Source organism: Ceratotherium simum, chromosome 6 (genome assembly GCF_057802395.1).
Source record: "Ceratotherium simum simum isolate JZ-2026a chromosome 6, ASM5780239v1, whole genome shotgun sequence".
Classification (NCBI taxonomy): Eukaryota; Metazoa; Chordata; class Mammalia; order Perissodactyla; family Rhinocerotidae; genus Ceratotherium; species Ceratotherium simum.
Genome location: NC_141905.1, coordinates 28,016,460 through 28,036,092, shown reverse-complemented (window position 1 = coordinate 28,036,092; position 19,633 = coordinate 28,016,460). Strand labels below are relative to the sequence as shown.

General features: G+C 51.7%; 2 protein-coding genes across 7 annotated transcripts; both read left to right on the top strand.

Annotated features, from left to right (window-relative positions):
• Positions 1-1,288: 1,288 nt before the first annotated feature.
• On the top strand, positions 1,289-2,622 carry CHCHD1 (coiled-coil-helix-coiled-coil-helix domain containing 1). The gene is made up of 3 exons (XM_004426967.3): positions 1,289-1,477; positions 1,605-1,723; positions 2,321-2,622. Exons 1-3 carry the CDS (start codon positions 1,354-1,356, stop codon positions 2,432-2,434), a joined length of 357 nt encoding a protein of 118 aa, XP_004427024.1. The 5' UTR covers positions 1,289-1,353; the 3' UTR covers positions 2,435-2,622.
• A 2,346-nt stretch (positions 2,623-4,968) lies between these two features.
• Positions 4,969-19,604, top strand: ZSWIM8 (zinc finger SWIM-type containing 8). Of its 6 annotated transcripts, none has more exons than XM_014784824.2 (26): positions 4,969-5,682; positions 7,806-7,959; positions 8,197-8,291; positions 8,468-8,640; positions 8,817-8,924; positions 9,037-9,118; positions 9,253-9,373; positions 9,778-9,979; positions 10,129-10,304; positions 10,678-11,671; positions 12,427-12,558; positions 12,696-12,875; positions 12,955-13,138; positions 13,349-13,447; positions 14,033-14,157; positions 14,851-15,091; positions 15,190-15,348; positions 15,438-15,666; positions 15,845-16,134; positions 16,293-16,516; positions 17,086-17,574; positions 17,814-17,997; positions 18,101-18,277; positions 18,444-18,563; positions 18,888-18,998; positions 19,127-19,604. In XM_014784824.2, the coding sequence occupies exons 1-26, from the start codon at positions 5,475-5,477 to the stop codon at positions 19,585-19,587; spliced, it is 5,718 nt and encodes a 1,905-aa protein (XP_014640310.1). In that variant the 5' UTR covers positions 4,969-5,474; the 3' UTR covers positions 19,588-19,604. The 6 variants fall into 6 exon arrangements, with proteins under 6 accessions (XP_014640310.1, XP_014640311.1, XP_014640312.1 ...); XM_014784825.2 differs by having other exon boundaries at positions 18,888-19,045; positions 19,127-19,474; XM_014784826.2 differs by having other exon boundaries at positions 18,820-19,045; positions 19,127-19,303.
• The last annotated feature ends 29 nt before the right edge of the window (positions 19,605-19,633 follow it).

Genomic DNA, 19,633 nt, shown 5'->3' with positions numbered 1-19,633 from the left:
TAGACAAGGTTCCTACACTCATGGTGCTTACATTTTAAGTGGGTGTTGAGGGGCCGGCCCCGTGGTGTAGCAGTTAAGTGCTTGTGCTCCGCTGCTGGCGGCCCGGGTTCAGATCCCGGGCGTGCACTGAGGCACCGCTTGTCAAGCCATGCTGTGGCGGCATCCCATATAAAGTGGAGGAAGATGTGCACGGATGTTAGTCCAGGGCCAGTCTTCCTCAGCAAAAAGAGGAGGATTGGCATGGATGTTAGCTCAGGGCTGATCTTCCTCACAGGGAAAAAAAAAAGGGTGTTGAGGGTAAGGCTGTAAACAAATAAATGAACAAGATAATTCAGACTGTGACAGGGGCTATGAAGAAAATAAAACAGGTTGATGGTGGTGGGGATAGAAGTTAGGGAAGGTCTCGCTGACACGAACTGAGACTCAACAGAAGCAAAAGAACCCCTTATGTGGAGATCACTGGGAAGATTCCAAACATGTGACAAATGATTTTATCACACTAAATTTACACAACCAAATAAATATTGCTCCTCCAAAGTAGTCATCTTATGAACTACAAGCTTGTTCAAGTTACACTTCTATTTCCAGAAACATTTCTTCCTCATTTGTAAATGCCTTGAGAATCCATGGCACATCTTTGGACTGAGTTTTGTACACAGCTATAAGTCACTTAGAACCAAATCTGATAAAGCTAGGCATCACAACTGAAGGGCCAAGTCTATAAATATGAATGATCCTACCAAGTATCTTCACAGTACTGGTGAGAAGATTAAATAAAACAATGAATGTCAAAGTGCTTAAACCTCACCCTACCCAATGAGATCATTACAAATGAGCTAAGGCTATCTTAGTGGTAGCAGCTGTTCAAATGAGCCTAATTTTTCTTTGCGGCTTCGGAGTTGTTCTAAAGGTAGTCAAAACCAACAGCTCTTGAAGGTTCATTAAAACAAAACAAAAATCTTTCCCAACGTAACATCTCAAAGTTCCATAGTTTGATTCGCTCTCAACTTCTCTGCCCTTGCCTATGTCAATCACCCCGCCCCCACGAGAAACTAGTGTCTATTTATCCGGGCCCTTTCCTGGGTGTTCCCGGCCCAGTATCGCCACAGTTTAATACAAAAGAGTGGCCTGGGTCAGCGTACGAACTGCAAAGATTCTCCTTCTAACCTGCACGCGGGTCTGGACCTGCCGGCGTCCGAACCCAGCACCCGGGAGACCGTTAAGAAAAGAAGCAGGTGCACGCGGCTGGCCCGCGGAGCTTGCCCTGGGCCGCACGCCGAGCCCCGTGGAGCTCGTAGGGATCACGCAGGGTCACGCACGGCGCCGCAGAGCCTGCCGGGAGCTCGGTGCGCGATGGCGGCTCCCAGCCTGAGAGGTCGCCTAGCGCGGCTTGGAAACCCGCGGAGTCCCATACTGAAGCCCAACAAGCCTCTCATCCTAGCTAACCGTGTCGGGGAACGGCGCCGAGAGCGGGGCGGTGAGCAGTCGGAGCCATCGAGGCCCCAGAGCGGAAGCCAGAGGGGTGCAGGGGGCGGCTTGGTGGGAGGGCCGGAAGGTAGGGTGGTCTCCTTGTGACTGAGGGTCCCCCGGTTCTGCCCCTCCAGAGGCGACCTGTATCACGGAGATGTCGGTAATGATGGCTTGCTGGAAGCGGAATGAATTCCGCGACGAAGCGTGCAGAAAAGAGATCCGGGACTTCTTTGATTGTGCTTCGAGGGCTGAGGTGACAGAAGGTTTCTGGGATGCTTTTGGGAGGAGAATGGGGGGATACAATAATGGCTTTCCCTGCCTCTTGCTAGGTGGTAAGAAAGTCCTTCTCATTCTAAAAAGGCGAGGAAAGTTTTGGGAGCTACTTCACCCACGCCAGAGTGGGAAAGGTTACAGTTTTGAAGGCACTGTGATCTGGGGCGATTTGTTTCACTGCACTGAGCTTTAGTTTTACCAGATGTAAAATGAAGTTAATATTACCCACCTTACAGAATTTTGCGAGTGTCAGATGAAGGAATGAATGTGAAAATCACTTTGTAAAATTTAAGTTGCTTTTCAAATTGACGTTATTGTCTGAAATAGAATTGAAGATAGGGAAGGGCAGGTTGTTTGGTTTCCAGCCTAGATTTAGTAGCCAGCTGGCGTGGTAGTTTCAGATCATACAGTCATTTGTAGGTCCCAGGTCCCTTTTGTTGAAAGGGGACTGGGAAGATGACACAGATCTGTTCAGGCTAGTTAATATTTTAGTGTGCTTTGGGGCGTTGAGAGAACTATTGACTTAGGTCAGGGCAAACTTTAAAGCTGTCATTTTTGTTTTGTTCTGTGTTTTCAGGCAGCCCGAAAGATGAGATCAATCCAGGAGAACCTGGGAGAGTCCGGGAGTTTACCCCCCAAGAAAATTAATAAGTTGTTACAGAGGTTTCCTAACAAATCACATGTCAGCTGAAAATGGAGAAGCGTTTTCAATGACTGGACTGTAGCTTCTAAGAACTATGCAGAGGCGTTTCAGAGACATGTACACTGCCATGCTCTCTTTGAAGAGTAAAAGGAGGGAAAAACACTTTTTTCATCCTTTAGAATTGTTGTCTGGGTGTAAGTTATGCTTTATCTTGAAATAAAATCCTCTGAAGAGAACTTGGCCTTTTGTTGTGGATTAGGTACTCCCTTCATAGTTGAACCCTGTATCTTCCACTAGACGCTGGAAGTTCTTTGCTCTCTGATTTGCCCAAGGAGCAGGACAAAAACCCTTGTCTTGTCCTGCATTTAAAGTCCTTTTCACCATTTAGTGCCCTGCCTTTCGATGCACTAAGGATGTTGAAGTCTACCTATATGCAGTTTTTTGCCATCATCTGTATTTAGTGACTACCTATTTTGTGCATAGCCCCTGCAGTGTGCTGCCGGAATAATCAGAAGTTCACAAACTTGTGACTCAAAGATACTACAGATATATTTTACTTGGCTCACACAGTTAAAACTTCTTTTTAAATTAGCTGACCACATTCAAAAATAGGAAAAATGTCATAAACAATCCACTTGTTAGCTTTTAGAGAAAACTGGAACATCTGGCAACCCAAGTTCCTTATTCTCACATAGTAATAATCAAGTAGAGCTGATTATCATTTGTCTCCATTCTCCAGGGACCTGGCCACAGGACTCTCCCAAATGGTGAAACTGAGACTTAACTGGCAATTATCTTATTTGTGTATCACCTGTCCGCTTATTAAGTTGTCTACCTAGTTGTTGAAGGCATTTACGGATGGTCCCTGATTTACCGTGGTTTGACTTAACGATTTTTCAACTTTATGATGGTGTGAAAGCCATATGCGTTCAGTAGAAACCATACTTCAAATTTTGGTCTTTTCCCGAGCTAGCAATATGCAGTACAATACTCTCTTGTGATTCTGGGTAGCTGCAGTGGGCTGCAGCTGCCAGTCAGCCACGCGATCATGAGGGTAAACAACTGATACAACCATTCTGTTTTTCACCTTCAGTACAAAATTCAGTAAATTACATGAGATATTCAATACTTTATTATAAAATAGGCTTTGTGTTAGACCATATTGCCCAAGTGTAGGCTAAAGTAAGTGTTTTGAGCACATTTAAGGTAGGCTAAGCTATGATTGTTCAGTAGCTTAGGGGTATTAAATGCATTTTCAACGTGATATTTTCAACTTAACAATGGGTTTATCAGACTAACTCCAGGGCCGGCCCCGTGGCTTAGCGGTTAAGTGCGCGCGCTCCGCTGCTGGCGGCCCGGGTTTGATCCCAGCGCGCAGCGACGCACCGCTTCTCCTGCCATGCTGAGGCTGCGTCCCACATACAGCAACTAGAAGGATGTGTAGCTATGACCTACAACTATCTGCTGGGGCTTTGGGGGAAAAAATAAGTAAATAAAAAAAAAAAAAAAAACGAATGTAACTCCATTGTAAGTCAAGGAAATCTGTACTTTTGTGATCTCCTGATATTGGAAACAATTGTATACCATTTTATGTATACTCTGCCCTTTCAGGCATAACAGTTAACTTTTTCTATGTACTTTACAGCATTAAATGGACAAAGGGATCAGTAGGGTTTTTAAAGCTCCAGTGGGATAATTATTAAGGTAAAGATGGGTCTTGATTCCCTGACCCCGCCCCCCCCCCACAGCTGTGTCTTCCTGTAGTCCACATACACCATTGGTAGAGCACTGGGCAATTGCTTGGTTCTGCAACTTGAGGCTTTTAGCTACGGGAAGAAGCTCAGTGCTTAGGCACTTTGGACTAGACTTAGGAGTTCTTAACCTAGGGTTAAAAGACTCTCAGTAAGAGGTCTGAGAACATAACATGGGAAAAATTTTTATCTTTAACCACAACTGAAATTTAGCTTTTCAATTAGGACTGTGGGAAACAAACCACAGTATCATTAACAGTACCTATATGAAATCAATATTTTCATATCATATTACAGTTTGTTACAGATATCTCAATATCATTTATACTCATCACTAGCTTCAAAATTATGGTGGTCATTACACTTACTGCTAGATCTCATTTAATTTGTAAAGAAGTACTACTATGTTACAAATTTGTTTTATTAATATTTTGATAATTGTATTTCAACATAATTGGTTTCCTTCATAATTCTTTTATTTTGTGCATTTACAAACAATCTGAGAAGGGGGCCTAGGGACTTCACCAGGCTACTAAAGGGTCCATGGCACAAAAAAAGGCTAAGAACCACTAGACTCAAAGGCCTCACTGACAAACAGTACAATCATTTCCTGAAATCAAGTGCGTTCTTTTCCTGGTGCTTCCCCAATTAGACCCTATAGAAAGTCTTCTGGAATGCAGGCTTCTGGACTACAAGTCCCAGAAGGTGATGCGGCGGCGGGGCCTATCCGGAGTTAGGACAATAACTCCACCCAATGGTTTTTGTGTTGTCTCTTGACAGCCTACGATTCCCGGCATGCGTGGCGGCTGTTTATTGCTTGGGGACATTATGGACGCCGAGTTATTGCTGGGATCTGTAGTCGTTTCGTATGTCTTTGAGGGTTGGCTTCCTTTAATGCTATCTGAGGGTGGGCTCGAGAAAAAAAGCAGGAAATTCAGCAATTAAAAAAACAGGTCCCCTACATCAGCCGGTACCCGATCCGGTTCCCGAGCGCGCGAGGGCGGAAGTGGTGGTGGCCGGCGCGGCCGGAAGTTCAGATCAGCTGATGGGGGAGGCGGCGCCGCAGCCGCCGAGAGGCCCCGGCTGCCGAGCGCTTCGTCCGGGCCCTGAGTCTCGGAGACTGGCCACGATCCCCGTTCGCACCTCGCAGTTGGGCGAGGCCCAGTCCCATATCTCTCTCAGGCCTGAGATCCTCGCCCGGGACGGCCGCCCTGAGCGCCCCGGCCACCCCCAGCCCCGGCTCGCCCCTCAGGCCCCGGGCCTCCCCTCAGCCCCCGGCCGGCGGCCCAGGCCCCGGATCCGCGGGGGGGGACCCGGTCCCGGGGGGTGCGGGCCCCATGGAGCTGATGTTCGCGGAGTGGGAGGATGGAGAGCGCTTCTCATTCGAGGATTCGGACCGCTTTGAGGAGGATTCGCTCTGTTCCTTCATCTCCGAGGCCGAGAGCCTCTGCCAGAACTGGCGGGGATGGCGCAAACAGTCAGCGGGGCCCAATTCTCCCACTGGCGGCGGTGGCGGAGGTGGCAGTGGCGGTACCAGAATGCGAGGTGAGGTTGAGCGTGGGGGAGGGGAGCGGGCAGGCCCTGCTCCAGCCTTGCTCGAGAGCTGTCCCTGCTCAGGAGCTGTCCCGGACCACGAGCTGTCCCAAGCTTAGAACAGACTTCAGGACTCGCTTTTCCGGTCTTCCTGGGGTTGGCTTCACAGCAGCGTGTGTGTGTGTGTGTGTGTCTGTCTGTCTGTCTGTCTGTTGGGGTGATGGCTGGGAAATCCTGAGTTGGATAAGATTAGAGACAGAAAGTAGATCTTTTGTAGTTCATTTGCCTTAGAGATTGGGGTCAGGGAGAATCCCTTCTCACACTTGAGAATACTTACCAGAGTTCACCCTGAGGCAAGCCAGAAAGTAGACAGAAGAGGATGTGGGTAGGGAGTGGATTGTGAAGAAGTGACCACTTGAGGTGTGTCACCCCATTGCAAAGTGCGTTGGGAGCTTCTTGATTCAGGGTAATGATCTCTGATCCCAGCTGCACTAAGAAGGAATTCCACCTAGAGGAAAGTGGTAATGAACTGGCCTGTGAGAAGAGATGTCACATAGGTTTAGGTCAGAGGCTTGGTTCCGGGCCATATTGAACATCTGTCTGAAGCCAAGGCTGGGACCCCACGATTAGAGCCTTAGATTTCCATCATCTGGGGCCTGGGGAAGAGTGTGGGTAATTGCCTCTGGAGTCTCCTTATGAAACACTTTTCTTGCTTTTCACTGTGAATTTCTTTCATCCTTGGGTCTTTCAGTGAATTAACTGATTAGTGTTGTGAAGAATTTTGCTTTTATTAAAGGGAAGGGAGATGAAAGTGACAAGAGAAGCCCCACAGGCTTGGGACTCACCACATCCGTTCCCTGCCTTTCTCATGGCACAGTTTTTATCCTGGGCCTCAAGGGAGACTTTTTTCAGCATTTAAAGGGCTTAATTTGTGATTCTACTCCAGCTATCTAAGAGTCCTGTTTTCCAAACTGCCCTGCAGAGAGTCCTAGCATCCCTTTGGGACAGAGAGAAATTTACATGTCACTTTTTAGGAGTTGTAGTATTCAACTTCACTTGGAGAGATAGCATATGCTCTGTGTACACACACACACAAGCACGCATGCAGATCATAGGCGTTTTCACTGTGGGTCTTCTGTGGCCTCTCTGTTCTTTCATACTGACATATGTGGGTAGCCTTGGGGCTTAGAGCTCTTTCATTTTGAGGGAAGTAACTGAAGATGATGAAGATGGTGGTGAAGATTTTCAGCTTATTGGTATCTTCCTGAACAGGTTAAAATCTAGGAAAGCACGTCATTTCCCCCTTTCCTCCTGGGCTACCCTCAGTTGCTCACTTGCAAAATAAGGAGATTAATTTTTTAAAAAAAAGGTTCCTTTCAGCTCTGTGATTTTCTGATCTGTCTTCTAATCTGACTAGCAACTAGGTGAGATATGCCATCTGTTGTGTTTCACTGCTTTTTGATTAAAACAGTGTGGGAAACCTTGAGTGGTAACTTCATCCTACTCCAGGTGATTCCAGGAGCAGCAGTTAGGTTCCCTTGGGATAACCCATTCCTCCCCTACACCCGCCAGGGCTTCCATTGTGGGAAGCCAGGTTCAGGTGTGCCAAAAGAAATGCAGCCTCTCTTGCTTCTGGAGGTCCCTCTCTTAACTTGTCTGGCCTCTGACCTATCTTCTCTCTTTAGATGGAGGCCTGGAATCATCTAGAGAAAAGAGGATAGTAAAAAAAAAAATTAGAGAAGAGAATGCCAGAGGAGAGATATTAATAATGTAATATGAATCTAAAGGGCTAAGTATGTGGGAAATTAGATGCTGAGCCATGTGAGAGGGGTTACTTGCTAGGATCCTGGAACACACCTGTTTGGTCAGGAGTTTCTGGGATATCCCTGATATCTTCTGTTTTAGAGCATAGGTAGCAGGCTGTGGGCTGGGGTTGTTTAGCGTCTCTCCCCCAGATGGAGTCTTAAGGGTTAGTGTATCCTCACAGGAGGGGTCCTTTGATTTTTCATCCAAATCTCTCCTTTCTTCATAGGGAAGGTGGGGCCCAAGATGTGGCACAGGCATTGGTGCCAAGTAATCATGGCCCTTTTCATTTCCTCTTCTCTTTCCCCTCACCTCAACCTTTGTTTCCAAAGATGGACTGGTAATCCCATTGGTGGAGCTGTCAGCAAAGCAGGTGGCATTTCATATCCCATTTGAAGTGGTGGAGAAAGTTTACCCGCCGGTGCCTGAGCAGCTACAGCTCCGAATTGCTTTTTGGAGCTTCCCTGAGAATGAAGAGGATATTCGGTGAGGCTAAAGGACTGATGGTGGGGAGTGGGGTCTTGATATTCCACACAGTGTGCTGGGCTTCCCACAGAACAAAGGAGATGTTGTATTTGGGGCCATGGTAAGAAGACAAGGGGAGGAGGGAGAGCCTGGAGGAAGTGTCACTGGGGAGAGAGTGCCCAGGGCATTGTGGTCTCTGACAGGGTCAGTAGAAGGTTATTTGCTGAGTTGTGGCTGTATTCTCTTCTTCACTCCCAGGCTGTATTCGTGCCTGGCCAATGGCAGTGCAGATGAGTTCCAGCGAGGGGATCAGCTATTCCGCATGAGGGCTGTGAAGGACCCACTACAGATAGGTAAGGGTCCTGTCATGCCCTATGGCACCTCCTGCTCCTCCCATCCCTTATGTTATGAATTAAGGACCTACTGCAGGAAGCTGGAGCAGGTTGTCTGAATAACTGCAGGGCCAGGGTCAAGGGCAGAGACCTATGTCTTGGCGGCTCTCCCTGACCGTACCCATGTTTCTCCCCAGGGTTCCACCTGAGTGCTACAGTGGTGCCACCTCAGATGGTCCCCCCTAAAGGGGCCTACAATGTGGCTGTGATGTTTGACCGCTGCCGGGTCACTTCCTGCAGCTGCACCTGTGGGGCTGGGGCCAAATGGTGCACCCACGTCGTGGCACTCTGTCTCTTCCGCATCCACAACGTGAGGCCCTCCCAATTTATCCTGGCCCTATCCTACGCTCCATCCCCCCCTTCTCTGCTGCATGCCTGGCCACAATGTGAGCCCCCTTGCCTCCCCTACTCTGCCTCTCTGTCCCCAGCTCCAGCATCAGCGAGCCTTTTCTCAGATTGTTCCATTTCTCTCTGTGTCCCCTTCAGGCTTCTGCAGTCTGCCTGCGGGCCCCAGTCTCAGAATCCCTATCTCGGCTGCAGAGGGACCAGCTGCAGAAGTTTGCTCAGTACCTCATCAGTGAGCTCCCTCAGCAGGTGAGTGAGGTTGGCACACCCTCCTCCAACTAGCTCCAGGGCTGCATATCAGCCTTCTTCTTAGACCCGGGCCTTGTTGGGTCACCTATGCCTTTGTCCCTTTCCTGCTCAGATCCTCCCCACAGCCCAGCGTCTCCTGGATGAACTCCTCTCCTCGCAGTCAACAGCCATTAATACGGTGTGTGGAGCCCCAGGTGAGTGTGGTGAGAAAGAAGGGCAGTAGGAAGAAAGAAAGCTGGTAGTGCAGAGCGCCACTTTCTAAAGGCTTGCTGTTGTCAGGCGAATCCAGGCCCCTATCACTAGGTGACTGACTGCCTATTGTCCCCAGACCCCACAGCAGGGCCCTCAGCCTCCGACCAGAGTACTTGGTATTTGGATGAATCGACACTCACTGACAACATCAAGAAGACACTGCACAAGTTCTGTGGCCCCTCCCCTGTGGTCTTTAGGTAAATTTGATCTCTTCAGGCCTGTGTCTGTGGTAGAAGGGGAGCATCTCTCAGGTTGTTGACAGATCCTTTGTTAATGCCTGCATCTTCCACCTTTTATTCCTTGCACTGGTACAGTGCCTGGCACACAGAAGATGTCACTAATAAAATCAATGCGTCATAATAACTATATATATAGTCACAGAGTGGTCTGCTAGGTAGAGCCGGAGTTATTTTTCTTCATTTGAGAGATTGGGAAATTGAGGCAGAGAGAGATTAAGAATTTTTGTCATGGACATCCTTTTTTCCGTATACTCTGTATTTTGGTCAGGATGCCTTTTGTGTCAAAAGCCCTGTTTGCACTTTCACCTGCTTTATTCAGCCCCGTCTTAGGGCCATCGTTTTCCACTCTGCTACTTTCACAGTGATGTGAACTCCATGTATCTGTCTTCCACGGAGCCTCCAGCTGCTGCTGAATGGGCATGTCTGCTGCGCCCCCTGAGGGGTCGTGAGCCAGAGGGCGTCTGGAACCTGCTTAGTATCGTGCGGGAGATGTTCAAACGGAGGGACAGCAATGCTGCCCCCTTGTTGGAAATCCTCACTGACCAGTGCCTCACCTACGAGCAGGTAGTCCCCCAGAGTTGGATAGCCCCGTAGTGTTTCTTTCTCTCCCTCCCTCAACCTCATTCCCCTCTTGCTGACAGGGACACTGTGGAGGGATACTCTTATCTTTCTCCAAGCTATTAGGTGCATCTCAGAGCCCTCTTTGTTTCCAGATAACAGGTTGGTGGTACAGCGTGCGCACCTCAGCCTCACACAGCAGCGCCAGTGGGCATACGGGCCGTAGCAATGGGCAGTCAGAGGTGGCAGCCCATGCATGTGCCAGCATGTGTGACGAGATGGTCACACTGTGGAGGCTGGCTGTGCTGGACCCTGCACTCAGCCCCCAGCGGTGAGTCTCCCCCTAAACTCACCACAGCATGGAGACTGGGCCAGCCCAGGACAGACCAAGCCCTCATCTCCTTGTATACATACAGATGTACTATTCTTGTAGTCCTAGGGAAATGGGAGATGCTGAGCATTAGGGTTATCAGTGATTCATGAGTCCTTTTCCTGAGAGGCTTTTGTCCTTCTCTCCCCTAAATAGCACCCTCTTTCTAAAATCCCTGAGTGTTGGAGTGACGTCTATGGGGCTTATGAAGTGCTTCCCTAGGTCCTTCTCTGCACCCCCCCTTCCAGAGTATAGGCTTACTCCATCCCCTCCCATCCCTTTTTGGTGCAGAGTGTAGCCCCCCAGTAGCCTCCTCTCCTCTTTGTTCCTACAGCCGCCGGGAACTGTGTGCACAGCTACGCCAGTGGCAGCTGAAGGTGATTGAGAATGTAAAGCGGGGACAGCACAAGAAGACCCTGGAGCGGCTCTTCCCTGGCTTCCGGCCGGCCGTGGAAGCCTGCTACTTCAACTGGGAAGAGGCTTACCCACTTCCTGGTGTCACCTACAGCGGCACTGACCGGAAGCTGGCACTGTGCTGGGCCCGAGCCCTGCCCCCTCGGCCAGGTGCCTCCCGATCTGGGGGCCTGGAGGAATCTCGGGAGCGGCCCCGCCCTCTTCCTCCTGAGCCAGCTGTGCGGCCCAAGGAGCCTGGGGCCAAGCGCAAGGGATTGGGTGAGGGGGTCCCCTCATCCCAGCGGGGTCCCCGCCGCCTCTCGGCTGAGGGGGGAGATAAGGCTCTGCATAAGATGGGGCCAGGTGGGGGCAAAGCCAAGGCACTGGGTGGGGCTGGCAGTGGGGGCAAGGGCTCAACAGGCGGCGGGAGCAAGCGACGTCTGAGCAGTGAAGACAGCTCCCTGGAGCCGGATCTGGCCGAGTTGAGCCTGGATGACAGTAGCCTCGCTCTGGGTGCAGAGGCCAGCACCTTTGGTGGATTCCCTGAGAGCCCACCACCCTGCCCTCCCCCTGGTGGCTCCCGAGGCCCTTCCACCTTCCTTCCTGAACCCCCAGATACTTATGAAGAAGATGGTGGTGTGTACTTCTCAGAAGGGCCTGAGCCTCCCACAGCCTCTGCTGGCCCCCCTGGCCTACTGCCTGGGGAGGTCTGTACCCGGGACGACCTCCCTTCCACAGATGAGAGTGGCAATGGGCTCCCCAAAACCAAAGAGGCAGTCTCTGCAGTTGGAGAGGAGGATGATGACTACCAGGCATATTATCTGAATGCCCAGGATGGGGCTGGGGGCGAGGAAGAGAAGGCCGAGGGCGGGGCTGGGGAGGAGCACGACCTGTTTGCCGGGCTGAAGCCACTGGAGCAGGAGAGCCGCATGGAGGTGAGGGGACTCTCAGGGTGCTTCTTAGCCACAGCTGGGAGAGGGGCCATCTGGCTCTAGATGGGAGTGTCAGGACCATAGCATGACTGTTGGAATCCTAAGGCAGGCTCCTAACTGGCCTCCCTGCTTGCAGTCCGTTCTCTTCACTGCTTCCATATTGATTTTCCTGAAATATTTGGTTGTCACTCTGTTGCTTAAAACTCTTCAGTGGTTTCCCATTGCCCTTAGGATAAAAATGAAGGTCCTTGGCATGACCTGTAAGGTTCCACTTGGTCTGATCTTTGCTTCTCCAGCCTCATCTAGCTACTGTGTTCCTTATACTACAGTCAGTTGAACAGTTCCCGTAGCTTGCCATGTTCTCTCGCACCCAGACCTTTGCACAGATTGGCCTTTCTGCCTGGAATGTTCTTCCCTCACCTTACCTGGTTAGCTCCTGTTCCTTCTTCAGGTCTCAGAGATCTTAGAGATCACTTTCTCTAGGAAGTGTTCCCTGAGACTTCTCCAAGTCCCAGTGAGGTATACTGCTCACCTGCTCCCCTCTTGACCTTTCCTAGTAGTAGCTGGCTTCACATTGGTTGTGTGTTTGTATGTCTGTTTCTAACCAGACTGTGACTTCCTGTGTTATACCCAGGACCAGCATAGAGCCCAGCATATATAGCAAGTGCTCAGGAGATGTTTGCTGTATGAATGAGTATGGTGTCCTGCCTGTGGAAGTTGGGGCTTCAACATGTCTGGTGCCCTTGTTCTCTCTCCAGGTATTATTTGCCTGTGCTGAGGCCTTGCATGCACATGGCTACAGCAATGAGGCCTCCCGCCTCACTGTGGAGCTTGCCCAGGACCTGCTAGCCAATCCACCTGACCTCAAGGTAGAGCCGCCCCCTGCCAAGGTGAGAGACCCCTTTCACTTTCCCTCCCCACTTACCCCTAACCCTCTCCCATGCCCCACCCCAAGTGAGAGCTTCCTTCCCCCTCCACCAAGGTGAGTCAGACTCATCTGCCTGCCTCCTTGTGCTTCCCTCTTTAGGGCAAGAAGAATAAGGTATCTACAAGCCGTCAGACCTGGGTGGCTACCAACACCCTGACCAAGGCGGCCTTCCTGTTGACAGTGCTAAGTGAGCGCCCAGAGCATCACAACCTTGCCTTCCGAGTCGGCATGTTTGCCTTGGAACTACAGCGGCCCCCAGCTTCTACCAAGGCCTTGGAGGTCAGAGGTTCTATCTGAGCCTTGCATCATGATCTCCATTGAGCTATTAGAGGTTCTGAGCTCCTTCCTATGCCCTCAGGTGAAGCTGGCATACCAGGAGTCAGAGGTGGCTGCTTTGCTCAAGAAGATTCCTTTGGGTCCGAGTGAGATGAGTACCATGCGGTGCCGGGCAGAGGAGCTTCGGGAGGGGACACTCTGTGACTATCGGCCTGTTTTGCCTCTCATGCTTGCCAGTTTCATCTTTGATGTTCTCTGTGCTCCAGGTATGGTGCCTGACTCTACAGCGAGTGGGGAACTAGGGTAGGGGTAGCTTTCTCTAAGAAAAAACCAAAGAGCCCCAAGACTCTGAATCGCCTTTAGGACTCATCAGGCAGCTTCATGGGAGGGTCTGGAATGATGAGGGTCTTGGGTTCCCTCCCTTTTATTCTTTCCATGCTACTCTGTCTGCCTGACTTACCCCAACTTTTATCCAGTGGTTTCTCCCACGGGTTCCCGGCCCCCAAGTCGCAATTGGAACAATGAGATGCCTGGGGATGAGGAGCTGGGATTTGAAGCAGCAGTTGCTGCCTTGGGTGAGTCTGTCAATGTCTTGAGCATGTCTGTGAGCTAAGCCTAGCCCAGGCCTTGAAGGACATGAGACATAGGCTTTGTTCTGAAGGGGCTTTATGGTAATGGGAAAGCCAGGATGACACGTGTGAACCAAGTAGTGCCTATGCGGCAGTCAAGAATTTAGGGCAAAAATGTGTGCTGTGGGTGTTGGGTGTTATAAGGATAGCAAAACAAAAATCTAGAGAAAGGCCTCAGGGAGGAGGTCGAATGTGGAATGTGGGTTAAAAGATCAGTTAAGTTCTAGGTAGGAGTACAAAACATCATGAATAAAGACACAGGGGCAATCAGATCTTCATGCGAGTCCATCTTCCCTGAAGTGATGGGTATGCTGGGAAGGTAGAGTGGGCTAGGTTATGAAGGTCTCAAAAAGCAGACCAGAGCTTAGGCTGGATATAATAGGCAACGGGGACCTTTCATAGGGGATGTGGGTTGGACCAGGAGAACTCCTTACCTCACATGCTGGTGGATGGGGAGCCCTGGCCTGTTTTCCTTTGCTGTCTTGGGAATTATGGCCATTCTCAGTCCCCATGAGCTCCTCCTTCTCACAGGCATGAAGACAACAGTGAGCGAGGCAGAGCATCCCCTCTTATGTGAAGGCACACGTCGGGAAAAGGGTGACCTGGCGTTGGCACTAATGATCACTTACAAGGATGACCAGGCCAAGCTCAAAAAGGTAAGAGATTGAGGTACTGGGATTTTGACAGGCAAAGAGAGCAAATTTTACTACCTTTCTCAGGAGTTTCCAGTACCATGAGAAAAGGGCTGTTCTTTTTTTTGTGTGTGTGAGGAAGATCAGCCCTGAGCTAACATCCATGCTAATCCTCCTCTTTTTGCTGAGGAAGACTGGCCCTGGGCTAACATCTGTGCCCATCTTCCTCCACTTTATGTGGGACACCGCCACAGCATGGCCTGACAAGCGGTGCGTCGGTGCGCACCCAGGATTGAACCCGGGCCGCCAGCAGTGGAGCGCGCGCACTTAACCACTATGCCACGGGGCCAGCCCTGAAAAGGGGTATTCTGCCCATAGGAGATAAGTGGAGAATCTTGGGAACACCTCATAAAGAACAAGAGACCAGTGGTTCTATAGGAGTGCTTGGGAAGAGGGTGGAAGAGAAGCAAAGAGCATAAAGTCATTTATTCATTCATTTATTTCAATATTTATTGAATATCAATATACTCAGCCCTGTGGTAAGTGTTATGGGGATACCAAGATATGTAAGCCTGCCCGTATCTTCCAGGAGGTTCTCCTGTAGTTATAACTGGGGAAGCCTTCCTGAGGAGGTAGTTTTAAGCTGCTTCAAGGAGAGAGAAAGTAATAGAAGTCAGGAGATAAAGGACATCCTGTCACTGCTTCTCTGTCCTCCAGATCTTAGACAAACTCTTGGACCGAGAGAGCCAGACGCATAAGCCACAGACACTGAGTTCATTCTACTCATCTAGCCGCCCAGCCACAGCCAGCCAGAGGTCTCCTTCAAAGCATGGGGGCCCATCTGCCCCAGGGGCCCTGCAGCCCTTGACCTCAGGCTCTGCAGGGCCTGCTCAGCCAGGGAGTGTGGCAGGGGCTGGGCCAGGCCCCACTGAGGGCTTCACAGAGAAGAATGTGCCTGGTGAGGTGGGGGCACTGGGCAGGGGGGATGAATGGTATGGAGCCATGTTGGGATCCCCTTTCCTGGGCTCATCCCAGTGTCCTATTTTCCCCACCTAGAAAGTTCCCCACATTCCCCCTGTGAGGGTCTCCCATCTGAGGCAGCTTTGACCCCAAGGCCAGAAGGGAAGGTTCCCAGCCGCTTGGCTCTTGGCAGTCGTGGAGGCTACAATGGACGGGGCTGGGGCTCCCCAGGGCGGCCTAAGAAGAAGCACACAGGTATGACAGCCCGTGGGATGACATGGAGGGAAGGATATTCCTGAAGGTTGGAGTCTGATTTCTGAGACTGACTTGTCTTGTGGGGTTAGGCATGGCCAGCATTGACAGCAGTGCCCCTGAAACAACATCAGATAGCTCCCCCACCTTAAGCCGGAGGCCACTTCGAGGGGGCTGGGCCCCTACCTCCTGGGGTCGAGGACAGGACAGTGACAGCATTAGCAGCTCTTCCTCGGACTCCCTTGGCTCCTCGTCCTCCAGTGGAAGTCGCCGGGCCAGTGCCAGTGGAGGGGCCCGGGCGAAGACAGTTGAAGTTGGCAGGTCAGTGGGAAGAAATACCCATCTCATCTGATCTGGCCCACCTTCAGAGCCACATCCCTAGTGTAATCCAACCATTGTCCCCCCAGCATCCTCACTTTTACCCTGGTCTTACCCAACTTACCTGGACACCCATTTCGGAGAAACCCCAATCCCCGTCACTACCCCATCGCCCCTTCAGGTACAAGGGCCGCCGTCCCGAGAGTCATGCCCCCCATGTACCCAATCAGCCGTCAGAGGCAGCTGCACACTTCTACTTCGAGCTGGCGAAGACAGTGCTTATCAAGGCAGGGGGCAACAGCAGCACTTCCATTTTCACACATCCATCTTCCTCAGGGGGCCACCAGGGTCCTCACCGCAACCTGCACCTTTGCGCCTTCGAGATTGGGCTTTATGCCCTTGGCCTGCACAACTTTGTTTCTCCCAACTGGCTCTCACGTACCTATTCTTCCCACGTTTCCTGGATTACAGGTAAATCCAATGTCTTGATTTGGGTATGGGAGGGAGATTAATTGATAGAGATAAGAGCCTTATTCTTGTGGATTATTACTCTGATAGGAAGGATACCATTCCCACTCCCGAGAGGTGCTATGCTAACTCCACTCTGCTTTTCTCTCCTTCCCCTGAAGGCCAGGCAATGGAGATTGGCAGTGCAGCCCTGACTATACTGGTGGAATGCTGGGATGGGCACCTGACACCCCCTGAGGTTGCATCCCTGGCTGACAGGGCATCACGGGCACGAGATTCCAATATGGTGAGGGCAGCAGCAGAGCTAGCCCTCAGCTGCCTGCCTCATGCCCATGCGTTGAACCCCAATGAGATCCAGCGAGCCCTGGTGCAGTGCAAGGAGCAGGTATTTCTACAGGCAATCTGGGGACCTACTTTGGGATATCTGGGCAGGGAGGATGGCCATGGGAAAAGCTGATGGCCCAGCTCTTGATTCTCATATCCTAGAGTTCATAAACTATTCAGTTTGTCCTCTCATGGTGACACTTGACATATTGTGCTTTCACATCTGTTACTTCCTTTGCCTTACAACTCTGAGGTTAGGATTATTCCTATTTTACAGATAAGGAAATGGAGGTCTATAGTTTAAGGACCAAGGTGATCACCAGGATGGAATACTTAGGGAAGGCCTTGGGGAGATGATAGGACTTGGATGGGAGGGAGTGGCTAAATTAGTTTGGAACTGGGACTATAACCTGGGTCTTGACTTCTGCTGGTCAGCAAGTATTTATTTGTTCACTATCTTTGTGAAGTATTCACTGCTCTGACACTGACTTTGAGTATTGGCTCTGACCTCTGATACCTCCCCAAGCAGAGTTGGAACCAGCCAACTCTGAGGGAGACATTGGAATGTCATCTAAAACCATCCCTGAGTAAAGCCCTTCCCCCCTAACCCTCTATGCCCCTCCCTTCCAGGATAACCTGATGTTGGAGAAGGCCTGCATGGCAGTGGAAGAGGCGGCTAAGGGTGGGGGTGTATACCCCGAAGTGTTGTTTGAGGTTGCTCACCAGTGGTTCTGGCTATATGAGCAAACAGCAGGTGGCTCATCCACGGCCCGTGAAGGGGCTACAAGCTGTAGTGCCAGTGGGATCAGGGCAGCTGGGGAGGCCGGGCGGGGGCTGCCTGAGGGCAGGGGGGGCCCAGGGACTGAGCCAGTTACAGTGGCGGCAGCAGCAGTGACAGCAGCAGCCACAGTGGTGCCAGTCATCTCGGTGGGGTCCAGTTTATATCCAAGTCCAGGACTGGGGCATGGTCATTCCCCTGGCCTGCACCCCTACACTGCTCTACAGCCCCACCTGCCCTGCAGCCCTCAATACCTCACCCACCCAGCTCACCCTGCCCACCCCATGCCTCATATGCCCCGGCCTGCCGTCTTCCCTGTGCCCGGCTCTGCATACCCACAGGTGAGACCAGTGTTCTATTGGGGGGGTTGGGCATGTGGGAGAACACTGGGAGTTCATGGGGGTTGGAGTAGGGTACCCTGGGAGAATAACAGGGCTATCCAAGAGTCCTGGTGAGGTAGTGGGAGTCTGGGGGACCCAGCCTAACTAAGATAAGAAATGTAGGGATACCCAGTTGTGGGATAAAGAGGGAAGGGCTACATCCTAATTTATCTTTCTTCTCTTCCTTTCCTTGCCTCTAGGGTGTGCATCCTGCATTCCTGGGGGCTCAGTACCCTTACTCGGTGACTCCCCCCTCACTTGCTGCCACTGCTGTGTCTTTCCCCGTCCCTTCCATGGCACCCATCACAGTACATCCCTATCACACAGAGCCAGGGCTCCCACTGCCCACGAGTGTGGCCTGTGAGTTGTGGGGACAGGGAACAGGTGAATGGAGGGGAGGTACACTTGGCAGGGGAGGTAGGGAGGGATTCCTCTCTGCTCCTCTTTGGGCTCTGAGTTCCTTACATGGCTTTCATCCCACTCTCAGTGAGCAGTGTCCATCCAGCGTCCACGTTTCCAGCCATCCAGGGTGCCTCGCTGCCTGCCCTGACCACACAGCCCAGCCCTCTGGTGAGCGGGGGTTTTCCACCACCCGAGGAAGAGACGCACAGTCAGCCTGTCAACCCACACAGCCTACACCACCTGCATGCTGCCTACCGTGTTGGTGAGAGGAAGTCTCGTTCTGTGCTCCCACCTGCAGTTGTGCCAGAGGCTCTTCAGTGACCTCTCCCCCCATAGCTCTTAATTTGTTTACTGTAGGCTCAGGTACCAGGTTGGGGTAGAGGGTGAAGAGGATGCAGCCCCACTATGTTCCCACTTTTTTCTCCCAGGAATGCTGGCACTGGAGATGCTGGGTCGCCGGGCACACAATGATCACCCCAACAACTTCTCCCGCTCCCCCCCCTACACTGATGATGTCAAATGGTTGCTGGGGCTGGCAGCAAAGCTGGGTAACACCTCCCCTCCCCAGGACCATTGTCCGCCCCCACCCACTTCCCCCACCTTGCTATCCCACACCTCCTTCCTAGCTCTTGCTCAGAGTTGAGGCCTTGGTCGGGTATGTGTGCGTGCGCGGGGGGTGGGGGGGTTACCTCAGCTCCTAGGGTGGAGGGAGGCTCTCTGCCAGGCCAGAGCTGAGAGATAAAAGTTGGGTCCCTAGGGCAGAGGTGGCCACCCCCGTCTCATGCCCCTCCCCCTGCCCCCCAGGAGTGAACTACGTGCACCAGTTCTGTGTGGGGGCAGCCAAGGGGGTGCTGAGCCCGTTTGTGCTGCAGGAGATCGTCATGGAGACGCTGCAGCGGCTGAGCCCTGCTCATGCCCACAACCACCTGCGTGCCCCGGCCTTCCACCAACTGGTGCAGCGCTGCCAACAGGCATACATGCAGGTGACAACCCAGGAAGTATGGAGCAGGGTGGAGCATCTCCTAGGCAGGCATGGAACAGCTCACCCAGCATGCAAGGGAGGAGGGGCCTGGTTCTGTGCTTAGTGGCTCATCCGTACATCCTCCTCCAGTACATCCATCACCGCTTGATTCACCTGACCCCTGCCGACTACGACGACTTTGTGAATGCGATCCGCAGTGCTCGCAGCGCCTTCTGCCTGACACCCATGGGCATGATGCAGTTCAACGACATCCTGCAGAACCTCAAGCGCAGCAAACAGACCAAGGAGCTGTGGCAGCGGGTCTCACTCGAGATGACCACCTTCTCCCCCTGAGTCTAGCCCCACTAGGGCCCTATACAGGGACACAGGCCTGTGGCTATAGGGCTCCCTCACAAAGGGGGAGTGACTCTTGGCTGGACAGATCATCTCCACTCAGGGCCCTGGTAGCCCAGACTGGCAGCTGTTCTTGGGCTGTAGCTTGGGGCCAAGATGTCTCAGACCCTAGAAGCCTAGAGTTGGGGGAGACAGCCCTGTCTGGGAGGGGGCGTTGGGTGGCCTCTGGTATTTATTTGGCATTTATAAATATATAAACTCCTTTTTTACTCTAGTGTGCCTGGGCCTTTCCCTTCTTTCCCT

Coding starts and splice junctions, on each gene's coding strand:
- CHCHD1 (XM_004426967.3), top strand. CDS start 1,354: ATGGCGGCTCCCAGCCTGAGAGGTCGCCTAGCGCGGCTTGGAAACCCG. Junction 1,478..1,604: donor ACGGCGCCGAGAGCGGGGCG/GTGAGCAGTCGG, acceptor CTGCCCCTCCAG/AGGCGACCTGTATCACGGAG. Junction 1,724..2,320: donor ATTGTGCTTCGAGGGCTGAG/GTGACAGAAGGT, acceptor CTGTGTTTTCAG/GCAGCCCGAAAGATGAGATC.
- ZSWIM8 (XM_014784824.2), top strand. CDS start 5,475: ATGGAGCTGATGTTCGCGGAGTGGGAGGATGGAGAGCGCTTCTCATTC. Junction 8,641..8,816: donor GTCTCTTCCGCATCCACAAC/GTGAGGCCCTCC, acceptor TGTCCCCTTCAG/GCTTCTGCAGTCTGCCTGCG. Junction 15,349..15,437: donor GCCTAAGAAGAAGCACACAG/GTATGACAGCCC, acceptor TTGTGGGGTTAG/GCATGGCCAGCATTGACAGC.